This window comes from Simochromis diagramma, unplaced genomic scaffold (genome assembly GCF_900408965.1).
Source record: "Simochromis diagramma unplaced genomic scaffold, fSimDia1.1 OVJJ01000816.1, whole genome shotgun sequence".
Taxonomy (NCBI): Eukaryota; Metazoa; Chordata; class Actinopteri; order Cichliformes; family Cichlidae; genus Simochromis; species Simochromis diagramma.
The window spans coordinates 3,538,026-3,555,569 of record NW_024386908.1 but is presented as its reverse complement, the minus strand read 5'-3'; the positions used below and the strand labels follow the sequence as shown (position 1 = coordinate 3,555,569).

Below are 17,544 nucleotides of genomic sequence, written 5' to 3'. Positions count from 1 at the left end.
ATTCAGAATTTCACAATGAATTATCTGGAACCTGTTACAGCTGTTTATCTTTGCCTTATGTTATTATCACTATCATCATCATCATCATCACCAGTCACAGAGTGTGGCCGCTGAGGTGCTTAAACCAATGCTCTGCTGGCTCAATAACTGCAGAGTTCCAAACCACCTCCGACATTCAGATCAGCACAAAAACTGCACCGGGACCATCATGGTATAGCAGCTCCTAAAACTGCAGTGTGTCGGTGGCCAATTACTTTTGTCCATATAGTCTATGTAAAAACATCCAAATTTTCTAGCACGTTCTGCAAATTCTAGCAAATTTCTGCTTATGTGAACTGAAAGCTTTGAATTGAAAATTGTAAATCTAGTGGTTGATTTGTATGATACATGGACAACCAAACGAATTTTGGCGTACAGGCCAGAGCTCCAGTTTAACAGTTTAAAAATGGAATATAAAACTTTTAGAAATTCATTATGTATTTTAATTCAATACCAACAATCTGTTTGGCAGGAGAACTAGGTGCTATTTTTCAAATAGGTTTTTTTTCCTGAAATAAAGCCATTACCCACATGGCCATAACTCTTCTTCCTATTTGTCAAAGTGTGAATATCGATGGCCATAAAGTTATTCATGCCTGCATGGCGTATCATCTTTATTTGAAAAAGAAATGAAATCCTATTCCCTCAGACTCCCAGGGGAGAAATAATATGTCATGCTTCCCTCCCATCCATTTCACCATATCAGCTGAATAAATTTGTAGGAGAGACTGGAATGCCTGTATGTGACGCAGTTGAACAGGTCACTTAAAACTCAATGCAAGTAATATTGTCCTTCCATAGTACAAAAGTGCACAGCTGAATTTGTTCTGTTATTAGCCATGCTCGGGATTTGAATATTTAAATAATGAAATGGTTCAAAGGGAAATTTGTCTCGTCAGGCCTGGCAATATTTAGGCATCAAATTCCCAGCACTGGGTTCCACCTTCTTAAAATGATTTTTAAGGATTATATTGCATTGTCTGTCACATAAGTGTGTTCATATTAGTAAGGATGTGAAGATGGATGAATGCATTACCAACAAATCCTTTAACACCACTTTTCAACGCAGGGTTCTTTAATGTCACTTAGGAGCCCTTCAAGTCAGCTGAGCTGCCCCGTCTTGTTACTGCCAGGAGGTACCAGGTCACACTGTGCTCAGAAAATTTTGTTAAACCTCATTCTCACGCTTATGGGGGACATTAACAAAGGGATGTATTTCCTTCCCAAACACTCACAACCTCTTGGGACATGACAGTGTTATTCCCATTCATTTTGCTCCTTGTGAAATGAATTCCAGGCTGCTGTTCTGAATTTGGATACAGTATCCAACAGTTTTGACATTTTAGAGGGAAATCTAAGCTTACTGATTTATTTGTTTATTTATTTTTGCAGTGGGAAATGAAAACAACCCACTGATGTATGATTACAAGTTATCAGGCTTGCATCTGAAAACATTTCTGTGCTTGAAACTCTGGCAGTGCTTGGAAATAAAGAGAAAAATTAGCAAGTATACAGAGTGATTCATCCAGCATGCTTATTCACTCCCCTTTTAAGTCTGTTTTAGTCTCCACCAGTTTATAGAGAGGATAAAAGATGACTCGGGTTATTGACTCAAGCACTTTGTTCATTTCCGCAGTGGAATAAGACGAGTTGAACGGCAGTATTATCGGCTAATGCTGGCAATGGATAATGAACCTGCTTTGCAAGGTGTATCCATGATGTACCTGGAGATTGAATGGAATGCTAATGTGGTTACCAAAAGTTAGTCTTCTGACAAAATGTAACTCAAACCCAGGATGCACAACCTCAGGTCTTACTGCCTGAGGTAATTTAAATGAGTGAGTAATATAAAAGTGCAGTCCTATGCATTTTTCATAAATGATGCAATTTGTTATAGATACCAAATGCGCTGATGTGTTTGTTTCTCCTCTAAATTTGAGTGAATATACAGGACATTTACATCAAACAAACTAGAATTTCTTCGAGGAGACAGAAACGGTTACATTCTTTGTTTTAATTTCTGATCATCAGAGGACAGACGTGGCACCTGTGGCATTCTCGTTGCTTGGTGGGGTCCTGTTATGGATGTTCAGGCTGAGGCTTGTTGTTTTGTCCATCTTTGTTTTTTTTATATATATAATGAGACACAACATGAGGCTGCGTGCTTGTTGACTTCCAACTTGTCAGTCACAAGTTGCTGAACAATGAGGTCTTCGTTTGTGACTCGCATGGGGACCACGGTTTGCAGTGTGGACTTCATGCTATGTTTCAGTGCAGATTGGGATTGGCCACTTGAGGCTTGGTGAGACAGCCTCAAGAAGCCAGTAAGGGAAATGCTGCTGTTTCCAGATATTCCCAGTTAGCCATTTGGATACATCTGGCTGTTTAGCTGCTAAATGCTCTAATTTCTTAACCAGCTACTAACTTCAGTTGCTTGGTGCTGGGCAGGGAGCATACAATAGGCTTATCATGGCTTTCTGACAAAACACCTGCATGTTACATCGGTAAACGGGGCTGATAAGAGCAACAATAAAGGGAGTGGAGAATAAAACTAAAATATCGATGTGCCACATTCTCAACGGTGTAGAGGGGAATTGCAGTTGAATGATTATTCTTTGTCAGCTTGGCTCAGAGTGACCCCTTCCACAGACCACTTAGTTTCAGGATCTATTGTCCATATGAAGGAAAAAAAAAGATACCGATTACTGGAGATTTATAGATTACAGCATGCATCACGAATGCTTTTGTGTATAGTTTTGTGTGCTTTGGTCATTGTGGAATGGAGTGAACTAAAAGAGCCATTTCATGTCATTTCAGTACACAGCTATTCTGTTGAGGTGTGTGAAATTGTTGCTGTCCGCAAGACAGAAGACGATGACCAAGACGCTGCGCAGACTGGGAAACATCAAAAAAAGACAAAACAGCTGTATCCCTATGCATTCACAGGTATGACATTTACAGAAGCACTTCATTATCACTAGTTTTATAAAAGTTATGCAAAGCCCAAAGTAAAAAATGTAGCATTTTTGTCTTTAAAAACCCGCATCAGTTTCTATCCTATGTCTCAGTCTTATTAAAGTAAAAACTAAACTGATAAAGTTGCCACTTTAACCTCTGTTGCTTCTTCCAGCAACTGAACCTGAGGCCAGTCTATATCAATGTTGCCTTGAATTTCCTATAGTATGTTAATGCTACATTGCAGTTGCACTTTGGTTAAGCGTGCCAAGAGGCTGTGTTTAGTGCCACAAGTCGCAAGTGATGTGACACTGGGAATAAGCCTGTAGACAGCTCCATAGTCAGGAAGTAATGCATTAACAAGAGAGTCCCTCACAGCTTAGCAGACTGGGTCTAAGATGGCAGCATGCCAGCGACTTTGGGGCTAATGCTTGATTTGGAGCCATTAGATTATATCCAAACAAGATCGGATTTACATTATGTATCGCAGCCAAATGTTTAAAAATTACCTCACTAATGTGAGCGTTTACTGGCAATGAAGTGCGTCGAGTCTGACACGACTGCATTTCCACAGTCTGTGGAAACTTGGCTTCAAAGACGCACCCCATCACTTACATCCTGATTATGTAACATATTAAAGGATAATTTTGCACCCACTCTGAGCGTCTCTTTGCATACCCCATGGTGAGTACGAGGTACGGTTAGCGATTTTGGACAGCACAACTTTCCTGAAAAGTTAACTTTTCTATCTGATGAACAAAATGCTTAGTGTGATAATTTCCCTTTGAAATGCTTAGCGAGTGAATCTGCTGTCAAAATGCTTAGTGAGTGAATTTTTCCTTCTTAATGTAAATATTTCAGTAATGTTCCTAGCAGGATATTATGGGACTCTGTCTCTACTTTGTGTGTGTGTCTGATTATGAGCACAGCCCTGTTTCATTTAGGAAACTAATTTCTTCATGCTTTCATTTCTATTTCATTTCTTTCATTTTAAAGGATTATTCTATTCTATTCTATTTCTGACATAAGCGCATATCTGAATAATCTGTGTGTTAAGGATAAAGGCCAGGTTTATTCTCAGGGCAAGCCCCCACTGTGCCAAAGCCAGGTAATATGGTAAACGACAAAAGTAGGAATTGTTAAAAATACCTGCCTACTAAATAAACTATAGGTCACAAGCGATCTGGGTATTTTATGATTATGACTTTAAGCAAGGCAAAATGATGTGAAAAGAAGACATTATCAGAGGCTTTGTTTAGCACATTTGGAGGCATTTGTCTGATAAGATGGTCTATGGGAATGATAAAAGCATCTTTCGTCTCTGATTTTTGTTGATAAGTGGTCTCTGGAGTGTTCTGTTTTGTTTCTTTACAGTTTTCTATGTGCGAAGGACACAACAGCACCAGTGGCGGTGTAGTGAGGTCACCTTTCACTGTGACAACCAGGCACTCTGCGAGGAGTGGGTCCAAGTTACAAATGAGCAGCTGTCACTACTCAGTACGTGTCATCTGATGTTCTGTAAAAGATATGGGTTTGTACTTTGTACTTGATGTACTGACCCAACGCACCATGAAAGTTGTATTTTAGCCAAGTGCACGCGGTCATTAAGGTCCACTCTTACAGGAAACGGTGTATTAGAAGGTTGGCACGGTGGTTAGCACTGTTGCCTCACAGCAAGAAGGTCCTGAGTTCAGTTCCACCATCAGGGGTCTTTCTGTGTGGAGTTCTTCTCCCCATGTTTGAGTGAGTTCTCTCCGGGTACTCCGGCTTCCTCACATAGTCCAAAGACATGCAGTTAGTTATGATAGGTTAACTGGAAACTCTAAATTCCGTTTTGGTGTGAGTGCGAATGGTTGTCTGTCTGTAAGTGTCAGCCTGCGACTAACGATTTTTGAATTTTAATTTAGAAATGGGGCTGCCACAAACGATTATTTTGATAGTCGACTAGTCACCGATTATTTTTGGGATTAGTCGACTAATCAGATCATGCATCCATTGGACGCAAAACGTACAGCTTATTGCACCAGCATGTAATAATGCAGCATGTAGTAATATTAAAACTAACTAGCTGCCACCATTGTTGACATCGTGGATGACTAATTTAATAGTCGTCCACGATTTTAATAGTCGACGTAATCGTGACTAGCCGACTAATCGTGGCAGCCCTATTTAGAAATATTAAATTAAAAAAAATACAAATAATTAGGATAGCTAATGGGCAGTCCTACAGTAAAAGAGAATGGCATATACAGTATATAACTAAAAACGAACATAGCAGCACATTATCCATCAACATGTTTACAAAATAATTAGCTTGCTAAATGTAATGTTTTTTGTGTACTAACAGATTACATGGTGATACAAAGTTACTAGACTATTATTCAAGCATATTGAGTTTGCATTTTATTTTTCACCTGAGTGCAAAATGCTCTCTTATGCTCTGGGTTTAATAAGCATCACATGATTAGGCTGTACAGAATTTAGTGTTTAACTAACATGCTGAAATAAGAGTGGAAGGTGGGTTTAAGCCATTTAAAATGGTCCTCTTAGTCCCATTTCACTTGGCAGGATAAATCAATTCAAGGTAATTAACCACATTCATTTTGAATAAGTCGCTGCATCTTCAGTAGTATTAGTCACACACCTTTACATCGCCCATTTACAATCCATTTATGTAATCTAATGGAACTTTTGTCTTATTGCCAAACAATATGGCACCCTATATTTCTTTGTACTCATTTAACACTTGATCCAAATCCATTCATTTTCACTTTGAGCATCCCATGTATCTTAGTTTGTTGTCCTAAATGCACTCCTCCACAACAGCCATAAACAAGCCATTTAGTATTCTCCATCGCAGCTCTTTGTAGGTTTATCACCGAATGATGCAGTGCCTCTGAATTGCTTCGCACTCCTCCTACAGTCAGTAGACACACCATTTATTTCTTGAGCGGCATGTTTTGGGGACAAGTCAGGTTGACTGAGCATTTTGAGAAAGGTCTCTGGTTAATGAAAACTTCATCAAGCTTTTGTCAGCTGGACATTTGTTTCAAAAAAAAAAAAAAAAAAAAGGTAAACTCTACACATTTTAAAAGATGATCTCATGCCCCTCCCTCTTTTTGCAGCCAATCGACCAAAGAGCCTTCTGGTATACATCAATCCATTCGGTGGAAAGCGTCGTGGGAAACGTATTTACGAGCAGAAGGTGGCCCCAATGTTTCGCCTTGCCGGCATTGCGACCACTGTGATTGGTGAGTCCCTATCAGTAGCATTCCTCAACATTTAAATAAAAAATGAGTCTTGATGGTTGCCATATAGATCTCCACTGCCACTGTGGCCTCTCGTGGGGACTGGAGAGGCTTGCAAGGATATGATTTGGCTTATAGTGCCATTAATCATGCCACCACCTTAATGGAAGCTGTGATAGTTGATAAGCTCGGGTATCCAAACACATCTATTATTCAATAAGTGTTTGTTACAGCTACACATAGTCTGGGGTATTGATGGTCCATCAGAGGGACCACTATTCACCTTGGGCTTCCTACAGCTGCTGTAGGTTACAGGATTGTGTGTGTGTGTGTGTTGCTATTATATGCCTGGTAAACAGAATTACTGTTGAAATATTGTTTTTGGTTTTATAGGCTCATTTTTCTTGCTAGTATACAGTAGCTGGATTAGGTTGAGGTTTTTTTTGGGGGGGGGGGGTTGCCAGCACACTTATGCCTCTTCTGACCATTAATCTGCTCGATAGGTTCCAGTGAATGTTTCAAAGGTGAAGTACTTTCCTTGTCTTGTATTTCAAAATGCCTGTAATAGAGTGCTTGTTCTACCAGTCAAGCCACAAAGTGCCTAGTTATTTTGTCAGTATATTCCCTTTCATTGAATGCCTACTAATGCTTGCCATTTGATTTGTTTCCATAGTTACAGAGAGTGCCAATCATGCTGAAGACCACTTGAAAACTGAGGCCAATCTAGATAAATATGACGGGTAGGTACTTAAGCTAGGTAGCTCTTGCTTTTAGGCTTTGAAAACTGGTTCTTCACCGGGACATGAACTTGACTCTTTGTTTGCTCGTACTTTAATAAAGCTACTGAGAAACTCGGCCATAGTTTGTATTAACCTCTGCTGTATTGCAGTCTGTGTTGTGACAGATTACGGATACAAAGTTCTTTGTGTTTCTCATATTTAACAACGGGAAAATATTCTGATCATCTTAATCACTAATCTGCTTTGTCAGGACATTTCTTAAATCTCATGCGTGGTCTCTCTATGCCACAAGTAATAAATGCTTACAAAGAAAATTTATTGGTTTATAATAATAATAATAATAAAAGAAGATTAAACTGAGTAGATGTTGGATGTAAGTGCTCTAAAAGCACTCCAATGTAAGATTAAGGGTTTGTAGCCATCTTTGAGATATAAAGCTTAAAAACACATCAGTCTGGTGGTTTATATTGGTAGCTGTTGATGCTGTTTCTTTTGTAGAATGGGGGTTGTTATGTTGCCGGCATATCTATTGTTGTTGGGAAAGTTCCGTTTAGTTTGGTGTTATGGTAAGACTTGAAATTGTAGGGGAATGTTCAAAAGGTTTGGTGCTGTTGTATCATAGCGTGACAGGAAATGATAAAAATGAAAGGTTCTTTCCTTTCGTGTTTTCAATACTGGCCCGTTTCAAGGTTATTCTAGATAACTAAAATTAAACTAAAAACTAAATATAAGTGTGAAAAAACACTTTGCAAAGAAAAAGGAGATTGAGACATATCCATTAATTCAAAACTCTTTCGTGGTAATGATCCATAACTCAGTTTTAATGTTCAAAGCTTGGGTCATACACTGGTAGGTAGGGTCTAAAAACTCCAACAAGCCAATCTTAAAAGTTGCTTTTAAACAGTGAGGCAGGGAAGAAAGGGGAGGATGGCTGTATATATGCTAGGTGGCTAATTAGCTGGTAGGAAATGTATCTGGCTGAAATATTCACAGGAAAATGGGAACAAAGAAAGGAGGTGGAACAAGCAACATTAAAAGCAGGTGATTAATTTCAAAATAAAAGTGATTAAATGGATGTGTATGGTCACAAGATGAACATTCATCATGTGGGCACAAACCTCTTGTCTATGGAAGCCCGTTTCCGCCACTAAAAAAAAAAAAAAAAGCTAGTATCCATAACTCGAAATTTCGAGTTATTTTCTCGAAATTTCGAGTTATTTTCTCGAAATTTCGAGTTAGCTCTGCCAATCAAAAATATACGTGAATGAGGTCGCTTTCTTGTTACCCGGAAGCATATGGCGCAGGACCGCGCACTCAAAAACGGATCCCAACAAATTAAAGTATGTTTGCTGATAGTAACACCATGTGATTCAGCTAATAACACGGGGATTTCATCATTTGTGAAGCCAGGCTGAAAACACTCAGCAATCTGTGCATTCACGACTGGATGTAATACCGGTAGCTTAGCTGTAGCATTTGTAGCTGAGGGCTTCAGCTTCCGGGTAACATGGAAATGACGTCATTCACATAGATTACTGCTTGGCAGCGCTAACTCGAAATTTCGAGTTGCTTTTCTCAAAATTTTGAGTTAATATGTCGAAATTTCGAGAAAATAACTCGAAATTTTGAGTTATGGATCCTTTTTTTTTTTTTTTTTTGTGGCGGAAACGGGCTTCCATACTTGTCTGATCTAATTTCACAGTCATGAAAGTTGAGCTTTTTTGCAAGTGGAGTAACACATTTTCTACAATTACTGACAAGTAGGGATGCCACAAACGATTATTTTGATAGTCGACTAGTCACCGATTATTTTTGGGATTAGTCGACTAATCAGATCATGCATCCATTGGATGTAAAAGTACTGCTTATTGCACCAGCATGCGTCTGCACTTATATAATTATCATTAGCTTACAGCTTTAAGCGTTTAAGGTATGTGCTAACTAAAAATAAAGACAAGATGAGAGTTTATTAAATTTTAATGACATTTGCAGATTGTTTCGATGGAGTTTAATCTGCTTGACGTTTATTCAGCTGTGTAAAAACTATAACTTTAATCTCAGCCAAACCGATTTAATCAGGAACAAATAAAATACTAAAAAAAAACCAAACAATATAATTTTTAAGTTATCTAAGTGACTTATATATCATGTTTAACCTGAGTAGCGAAAGACGGCGGTGGGTTTGAAAACGGAGTCCGGTGTTCTCACGGGCTCTAGTTAGCCTTGCCCCGGCTAGCTATCGAGCTAGTGGGTAACAGACGTCTCCGAAAACATCGGAGCGCTTTTGAAAATATGTGGTGTCTTGATAAACTGAACAGATGTTTGAGGTTTACACAGCTACATTCTCGCCTGAAAATATGTTAATCGTTTATTTTGTGACCCAGAAAGAATAATAAGAGTAATATTAAAACTAACTAGCTGCCACCATTGTTGACAACTGAGCTGGGCCGCGCTATGAATTCTGGGACACAGCTTCTTCTTCTTCGGGGTTTAACGGCAGCTGGCATCCTTGTACATGCAGTGCTGCCATCTTCTGTTTCAGTCCGATATTACACTCTTAAATACTACTACTTATTCCTGCGTCTTTTGGGATCTTACAAAGCATCAAACGACGCGTCGACTATTAAATTAGTCGTCGACGATTTTAATAGTCGACGTAATCGTGACTAGTCGACTAATCGTGGTAGCCCTACTGACAAGCCTCAACATCTGTGACCAATGGAAGTTTTTCTCTAAGAAAAACCTGCAATTTTATTAGCAGCACTATTAATTATGAAGGGGAAATGGAGCTGCATATCATCTGGATATAAATTTGACCCGAAGGTAACTTGTAAATGGAGAATAATAAAGGACCCATGACTAATCCCTGGGACACTCTACAGGATTAAAGGAGCACATGCTGTGTATAAAACAATACTCGTGATCCAGTGTCAATGATGATGTTAATGTAAAATGAAGTGGTTAAAAGTCACAATGAAGCAATATCACTAGTAAGTTTTACTGGAATTTCAACATTTTCTATAGTTTTTTTTTTTTTTTATATATATATTTGTCTGTTTCTATATCTAAATCTTGACAATAAATGAAGGTTTTCAGCTCAAACTGTACATGAAGCTGCTCAGGTCTGTGATCCAAAGTTGGCATTCAATGGCAAAATACAGTTTATCATGGAATATAAAGGGTCTCCTACTTTCCAGCTGAGTTCCCCGTTGTTTCCAGCTCCTATTCATCAGCTATTCATTCTCCCAGAGCAGGGTTAGAGTCCATTATGGTTTTACTCTGCAGCTCATATGATTTATAGATTTATAGATGAGTTGGTCTTGAGAAGCTGTTATGCCTGATAGAACAGTGTGATATTCTTATTTACTGGCCTTGCACAGTTGGGCCTCCTCTTCAGTGATGTTTTTGTCAGTTCTCCAGCTGTGTAGTTATTTTCCCTCTAGCATGTGTGTGTCATTTCAAGTACATGTAACACAAGTCATTACGTGACATCCAGTCGATCTTCCCGGATGACCAGGAATCTGTGTATTAGAAGAGTCATGACACAAACACTTACTGAATTGTTGATTTCATTTTTCTGCCAAGGGTGGTGTGTGTTGGTGGAGATGGGATGTTCAGTGAGGTCCTTCACGGGCTGGTTGCCAGGACGCAAAATGACCACGGTGTTGACCAGAACCAACCGGATGCTGAATTGGTGCCATGTTCTTTACGGATAGGAATCATTCCTGCAGGTGAGCTTTGGGAATCATGTCACTATGAAAAATGCGTGGGAAATCTGCTCTATATGTATTGTACAGACAGAGTGGCATCAGTCTCTTCAGTCTCTTATTTTTCACAAAATAAATATTTGAAATGAAATTGGACTTTTCTAGTGAAGTTTATGTAATAAAAAAGAGTTAAACTTTAATTTAAAAAAATATTGACAGAAGACATTTATACTAACTCATCACAAACTTATGTTCCATTGAAGTTTGAGCAACATTTTGATAAAATAATGTCGCCTTTATTATTTAGAAATGTATTGAAGTCAGTGGAGCAGCGGTTAGCACTGTCACCTCACGGCAAGAAGGCTGGGATAGAATCCACTGACTGGGGCCTCTGATATGTGACTTCTTCCCACAGTCCAAAGACATGCATGTTATAGGTAGCCAACTTTTTGTATGTTTTAGTACTAGCAACCTATTCAGGATGTGTCCTGCCTCTTCCCCACCATTGCTAAGATGGGCTCGATCTACTCTGTAACCCTGGATTGAATAAGATGTTTTTAAAAAGAGCGGATGGATGTCACTTTCTAGTCTTTTTTTTTTCCGGGGGGTTTTTCTTCTGTTTTTTTGTTTTTTCTTTTTGATGGAAAAACTACAAAATCACAGGTAAACACCAACTTCTGAAGTCAAGGTCTTCTTTTTAAAACCTGCAACTTTACAATCTTTGCAGCACAAACCTTTGTAGAACATAACGCCCCGAGACATTGTGATTAGCCTACACAATTTTTATTTTTTGTTCTCAAATGAAAAATCCATGTTTTTTTTATGTTCTGTCTACACATGACATAACCCACAGCTGAATGAACTGAGGTCACACTTGTTTTTTCTCTGCTGTCAGAAATCAATTGTGACTCTTTCATAAGGGCCTGCTGTCTCAAATAACTGAGTTACAGCAAGTTGGATGATGGATGGTTAGGATTTTTTTTTTTTTTTTTTTTTAATAAAATTGGACTGAAGTAGTCCTACAGTTAAAAGAAAAGTCTTAAATGCATTAAAATCGCACCAGAACATGATTTAGAGTCTAATTGCGATAACTTCACACTCTCTCATCCCAGGTTTCTGAGTTAAAAGCAATGATCTCTATGGCAACAGGGTAGGAGCTCCCAACAGGGGCCTGCAGAGGGTCAATCAGTCCAAGTGCCATAAATGGAAACGTGCTGAGTGACATTTTTAAATCTTTAATTTTCATGAGGATAGAAATACAGTGCATGAGGCTATCCTGTGCACAGCTTGATGTTAATGACATAGGTTTTTAAAAAGCTGCTGGGCACACAGTAAGTGATTTTTAGGCCACTTACAAGCACAATTTGGACTTTTGTCATTTTACACAAGCAGATAAATTAAAATTTTAAGTGTGTAATTTCCACTTTTTTCTAAAATTTCTGGTATATATTGAATGAATGTCTGTCACTGGCTGAGATAACACAATGGTGTTGGGGCCCATGGCTACCTGGTGAAAGCATTTGTTTACATGTTTGAACCATTATTGAGTGGGTAGTTGACCCGTGGGCTAAAGTTAAAAGGAATTGGTTGTAAAGTTTTTTGTGGAATTACCACTGAACTTTCAATCAAATGTTCTTTTTTTTAACATATCTGCTGGACAGTTGTTGTTTTTTTGTTTGTTTTTGTTTCATTTCTTATGAAGAAAACCTGCATCATACTTTAAAAATCACACCCATTGCTACACATACATGTTTTGCATACTGAGTATCACCTTCCTACCCACTCATCCTACACATTTTATTGCACTACTTTTCTATCGATGTTTCTTTTTTCTTTTCTTTTCTTTTTTTTGCTAGCAGATGGAACTCACAAGGTCATTCAATACAAAGTCAGAGCTATAAACTGCTTTTCCTCTGGTGTGGGTGAAACTCAGCTGTACTCTGTTTCCATGCCTGAATTAATTTATTAATGTGGTCATATGTAACACCCTATATGCACAGGAAAGGTAGTCTCCTAACACCTGTGAAGATGCTGTATATTTCAGCATTGAGCCGTGGCTTTCTAATACTTCCTCTAGAGTCCAACATTAGATTTTTGGGGAGTAAACAAAAAGTTATCATAAAATCCAATAAAAGGAACAGACTCGATTGCAGTGGTGCAGGGTGACTTATACAGAAAAGCAAAGAGAGATGATGAATATCCAAAAAGAATAATAGATCTTAAACCACTAAAATATAGCGTTTCATGATTTAGTTCAGCCTCTCTTTTATTCTTTTATTTATGCTGCACACTGCATGGAAATTTTGAGCTTTCTGCATGCCTCCCTGGTTGAAGAATTTAAAAATATTATTACTATTATACTTAAAATATTTACCATTAGCTGACAAGGATGATTGAAGAAGAAATGTATTAAAACCATTCCTTTAGTAGCTATACCACACACCTTCGTACACATAAAACTGTAAAGTACTGAACATAACCACTGTTATACTGCAGAAAAATGTTCCCCATGACTGTTATATGGATTTTATTATTGCTGCAGGTGTGTAAGGTTAAGTTCAGCGTAATGCTTTACATACTGTTTAATGGTAGTAATGCATTATATTCTATAAAAAGTGTTTGTAGTGGCTTCATGTGAGGACCTCATATCTCTAATAAGAAGCAGAATACTTTAATAATCCCCAAGGACGTTATGTGTAATAAGTCCAGAAAAACACAACTGCTGTTAAAGTATATTGAAATATATAAATAACAAAACTGCTAAAGAAAAAAAGGCTTGAGCATTGGGTGACATGGTTAACTGTCAGTATCTTAGTTAAACAGCTGGTTACACTTAACTGTCGTTCAGTCAACTAAGTGATTTCAGAGTTACTAAATCTAAAAGTGTACTTGAAGTCTGCAGCTGGTCAACCTGCCTATTAATAAAAAAAGTTTTCACTCTAAATCCTCCACATCAAACATGTCAGTGGTTAACGAGAGGAAACTTGTTTGTTACTGTAATAAATGCATAGATCATAACTGATCTCAGCCCGCGGGGACCAGAGACGAGCAGTTTGTCTTGCTAGTCTCAGATAATTCTCCCATCACAGACTAGAGGTTTATCCTTAATGTGCAACAGAACAACCAGAAAAAGTTGCTGGTCTCTCAGCCTGCTCAGCTCCAGCCCGTTAACACCAGGAAGTGGACACACCCATGAAATGTGTATATATAATACAGATTCAAGTGAAATCCGAATTAAGCAGAGTTAATCCTGCTTCCTGAGACAAAAGCCCAACAACATGACAGTAATTTAAACAGTGGATGCAAAAGGGGCAAACTTATGAGACAGAACACTGTTTGAGATGAAAGAATAGAGATTGAATTTACTTGAGTTTTAACTGATGACTATTTATAGATTTCACTGGACAAGCAGTCCTTCCCTTGCTTGCCCTGATGGGACACTGCTGCTTTATTGTGCTAACTGTAGTATGAACTAACTACAGCTGGGTGTCAGCATCTATCTCAACTGAACACTTAATTTGTTCGTTTAGTTTTCTTTGCTACTGGAAACATTTTCAGGTAACACAAATTAGACAATTTTGATTAAAAATATTTTAAATCAAAGGTCTGCTTTTTTTGGTTTGAGGCTGTTTTTAAGATACTGCCAGTGCAGCCATGAATATATTCATGTACTGAGGATTGAAACAGCTAAAATATCCTTTTTGGAGCAGCTCTTAAAAGCATCTAGCGTCCATTGTTTTCCCAGAGACAAAGATGATCTAACTGCTGAGATGATTTTACTGGCAAGACAGTTTTAGGGGAAACACAGATAAAAAATGGAGCATCTCCACTGAGGATTTGCCTTGTGACAGTCTATGCTCTCTCCTCAGAATATGCCAGCAAGCTATTGTGGTTGAGCAACTTAAGGGGAATAAAACATTGAAGATCTGAGCACTAAACATCATTGAAGATCTGTGCGCAGCAGTTATATTCATTCAAAGTCAGCTGGCTTTTACGGAGTAGCTTTAGAAGACTGAAATGGCACATGTCACCTTTTTTTATGCTCAGCAAAATAGCAGGCAGTGCAGGGCTGTCAGGAGCAATCGGAAAGTGTTTCGGATGTGATTATGAAGCTCGGAGGGGAAGAAGCAAAGGCCAGATAAGTGATATTCATAGAAAGTCAGAAAAAGCAAGAGAGGGAGCTCATCTTCATACTCATCTGTGTGTCCGCTACTGAATGACAGGCCTGATCTTCCCTGTCACGCTTCTGTGAGCCAGCTCAAAACATCACTGGTTAGATTTCACTCTCCTCTCTTTGCTCTCTTGCTCGCGCTCTCCGTCTTTCATCAGTGGCAGTAGGTCTATATTACCACTTGAGGATGATCAAAGTAGGGCAGATAGGTCTGAAATTACACCATGTGGTGCAGAAAGCGAGATACTGGCTGATTACCTCTCAAGTTGAAAGATTTAATGTCAAACTCAACATTTCTCACAAAGCGGGGATGCCTCTTATCCCTCATTTGTTGCTTGAAGAGAGCTGATGATAGCCCGGAGCCTGGAGCTATCCGATCGGTTAACTTTATGACTACGATGTCTCCTTGCTTCCGTCTAGTGAAATTATTCAACTAAATTCCCTTCACTTGGTCAAAGATTTGAGAGACGTGACCCTGCTTATGATGTGTAAGGACTGATTTAATTTATGAGAGTATGTTTTACACACACTATCAGCATCTTGGAAAACTTAAGTGCCAACAGTGTCTGCTAAGCTGCTACACAGTCTCTTCTGATTAGCTGGAAGGCGTTCATGACAGAGTACCCATCACATATCCTGAGTGTATATTGCAACCTTTAGATTTACTGAGAGTTGAAGACAGGAAAATATCATGTATCTGCTCCACTTCCTGTCTTAAGGAGGAAGACATGGATTTAAAAGGAAAAAGGCCTTTCAGTATGTACCTGTGAATACATGGTGAAAGTTACTAAGATGCATCAAACAGCCAAACCAATACTGGCACATTAAAAAACAAAAACAAAGCATAAAGAATAAGATGTGCTTTTTTCAATATTAAATATAAGCATAATTAGCAGGAAAGGGACCGTTGACTTATTAGTTGATTGTATAAACCACTACACTCCAGAGCCACTGATTAGATGTATCCACATCTTTGAAAACCCAGACAAACAAAGAGAGGATACAACCTTCTGGTAAATTAAAGAAGTACGTCATTTTTATTTCTTTAACCGGAGCGTATCTTTGTTTCCGTAACCCAACAGGGTCTACTGACTGTATCTGCTTTGCTACAGTGGGAACCAACGATCCAGTTACTTCTGCTTTACACATCGTTGTGGGTGAGTGGAAATTGCTGAAAGAATATGAAAAACTTACAAGAACCAACAACCTTTGAAAGATTAGACTAATTTTAGTTTCATATTCATGTTATTTTTTTTTTTATTTATTTATTTATTTATTTTTTTTTTGACTATCTCAACAGGTGATTCGCAGCCAATGGATGTGTGTTCAGTTCATCACAATGACGTCTTTCTCAGATACTCAGTCTCATTGCTTGGCTACGGCTTCTATGGAGATGTGCTTTCAGACAGTGAGAGGAACAGATGGCTTGGCCCTGCCAGATACGACCTGGCAGGTATGTGGGCCATCAGTTTTCTAAAATCTGCCTAGATCATTTAACCTTTTATTTTTAACTCTTGGCTCACTGTTCTTAAACGCTATCAATCTCACAATGAATTGTTTTAAAAAAGATTTAACCTGGAGTTCATCCCAGGGCTTGCTGGCTTTGTAAAGGGTCCAGACATCAGCAGCAGCATCAACAGTTTTCCTAACACCATGATTAGATGAGATGGTCTGCAGAAACCTCTACATATTATTGTTATTATTTTTATTATTATTGTTTTTTTTGTCTAGGCTTCAACGCTATGATGACAGATAGGGAAACTAAACTAGAGCCAGCTGAACAGAAATAAGCAATTTTCATCCACAAAAATTGAGCTTCACTTATCCAAAATAGAAATCCATAAATTTTAACTCATCTTTTTACTTTAATTTACACTTCCTGGTTGCAGGTAGGCACAAAAAAATGAGGTGTGATCAAAATGTTCTCTAGTCATGTTATGTCCCAGTGTACTTGGTGCCTGTGATGTGTGCTGTGTGTCAGAATGGTCATTGATTTTCAATTTCAAGGAGTGGAAGGACTCACATGGAAGTGGTTCGGGCTACCGTTGGGCTTGGAAACTGTGGACCATTCCACTGTGAACTGCAGAAAAGTGCTTAGATGTAGCTGTAGGCCCGGCTCTCACCAACAATGATCCTCCAAGCAAAATTCAAGTCAATTTGAAAGAGAGCTTGATGTTTGCTCTTTTGCTGTTTGAGGATTATCGTAAAATCGCACAGCGCAAGTGGACAGAAGGAGGCTAAGATAGCATCCACCCTGGAAGCTGTCTAGACGTGTTCCCAAATGGAAAACTTGACCAAAGTTAAATCACTTACGTTTAGCCCTGTTTAAAAATAACAATAACACCTTTATTGTGTTCACGTTTAACACAGCATCCTTACAGGTGTCACAATTTGGCAGTTATGATCATTTGTAGGAGGAGTATATAAAAAACTCTAAATATTGACACAACTCTGCATGCGATAGCAGCAAAGACCAAACAACACCCTTTGCATATTTGCTCGGACACAGTGCCAGCATTTGATATGGTGATGCAATAAGAGACAGATGGGTGGATGAATGGATGGACAGGTAGTTAGTATAGGTAGACAACTGAACCCACAAGGGAAATAATTGTATTGCATCAGCAGGATAAAGAATAAAAGGTAGCGCAGCCTACAATAAATAAACAGCATAGTTAAAATAA

General features: G+C 38.5%; 1 protein-coding gene across 1 annotated transcript in view; it reads left to right on the top strand.

The window, feature by feature from the left end:
• cerk (ceramide kinase) overlaps positions 1-17,544 on the top strand; it is a 44,547-nt gene that overhangs the window by 11,338 nt on the left and 15,665 nt on the right. The window contains exons 2-8 of the mRNA XM_040035043.1: positions 2,857-2,985; positions 4,369-4,491; positions 6,120-6,245; positions 6,916-6,982; positions 10,568-10,713; positions 15,943-16,017; positions 16,161-16,313. Of these exons, the coding sequence (XP_039890977.1) occupies positions 2,857-2,985; positions 4,369-4,491; positions 6,120-6,245; positions 6,916-6,982; positions 10,568-10,713; positions 15,943-16,017; positions 16,161-16,313 (819 nt within the window). The remainder of the gene's footprint in view (positions 1-2,856; positions 2,986-4,368; positions 4,492-6,119; positions 6,246-6,915; positions 6,983-10,567; positions 10,714-15,942; positions 16,018-16,160; positions 16,314-17,544) is intronic.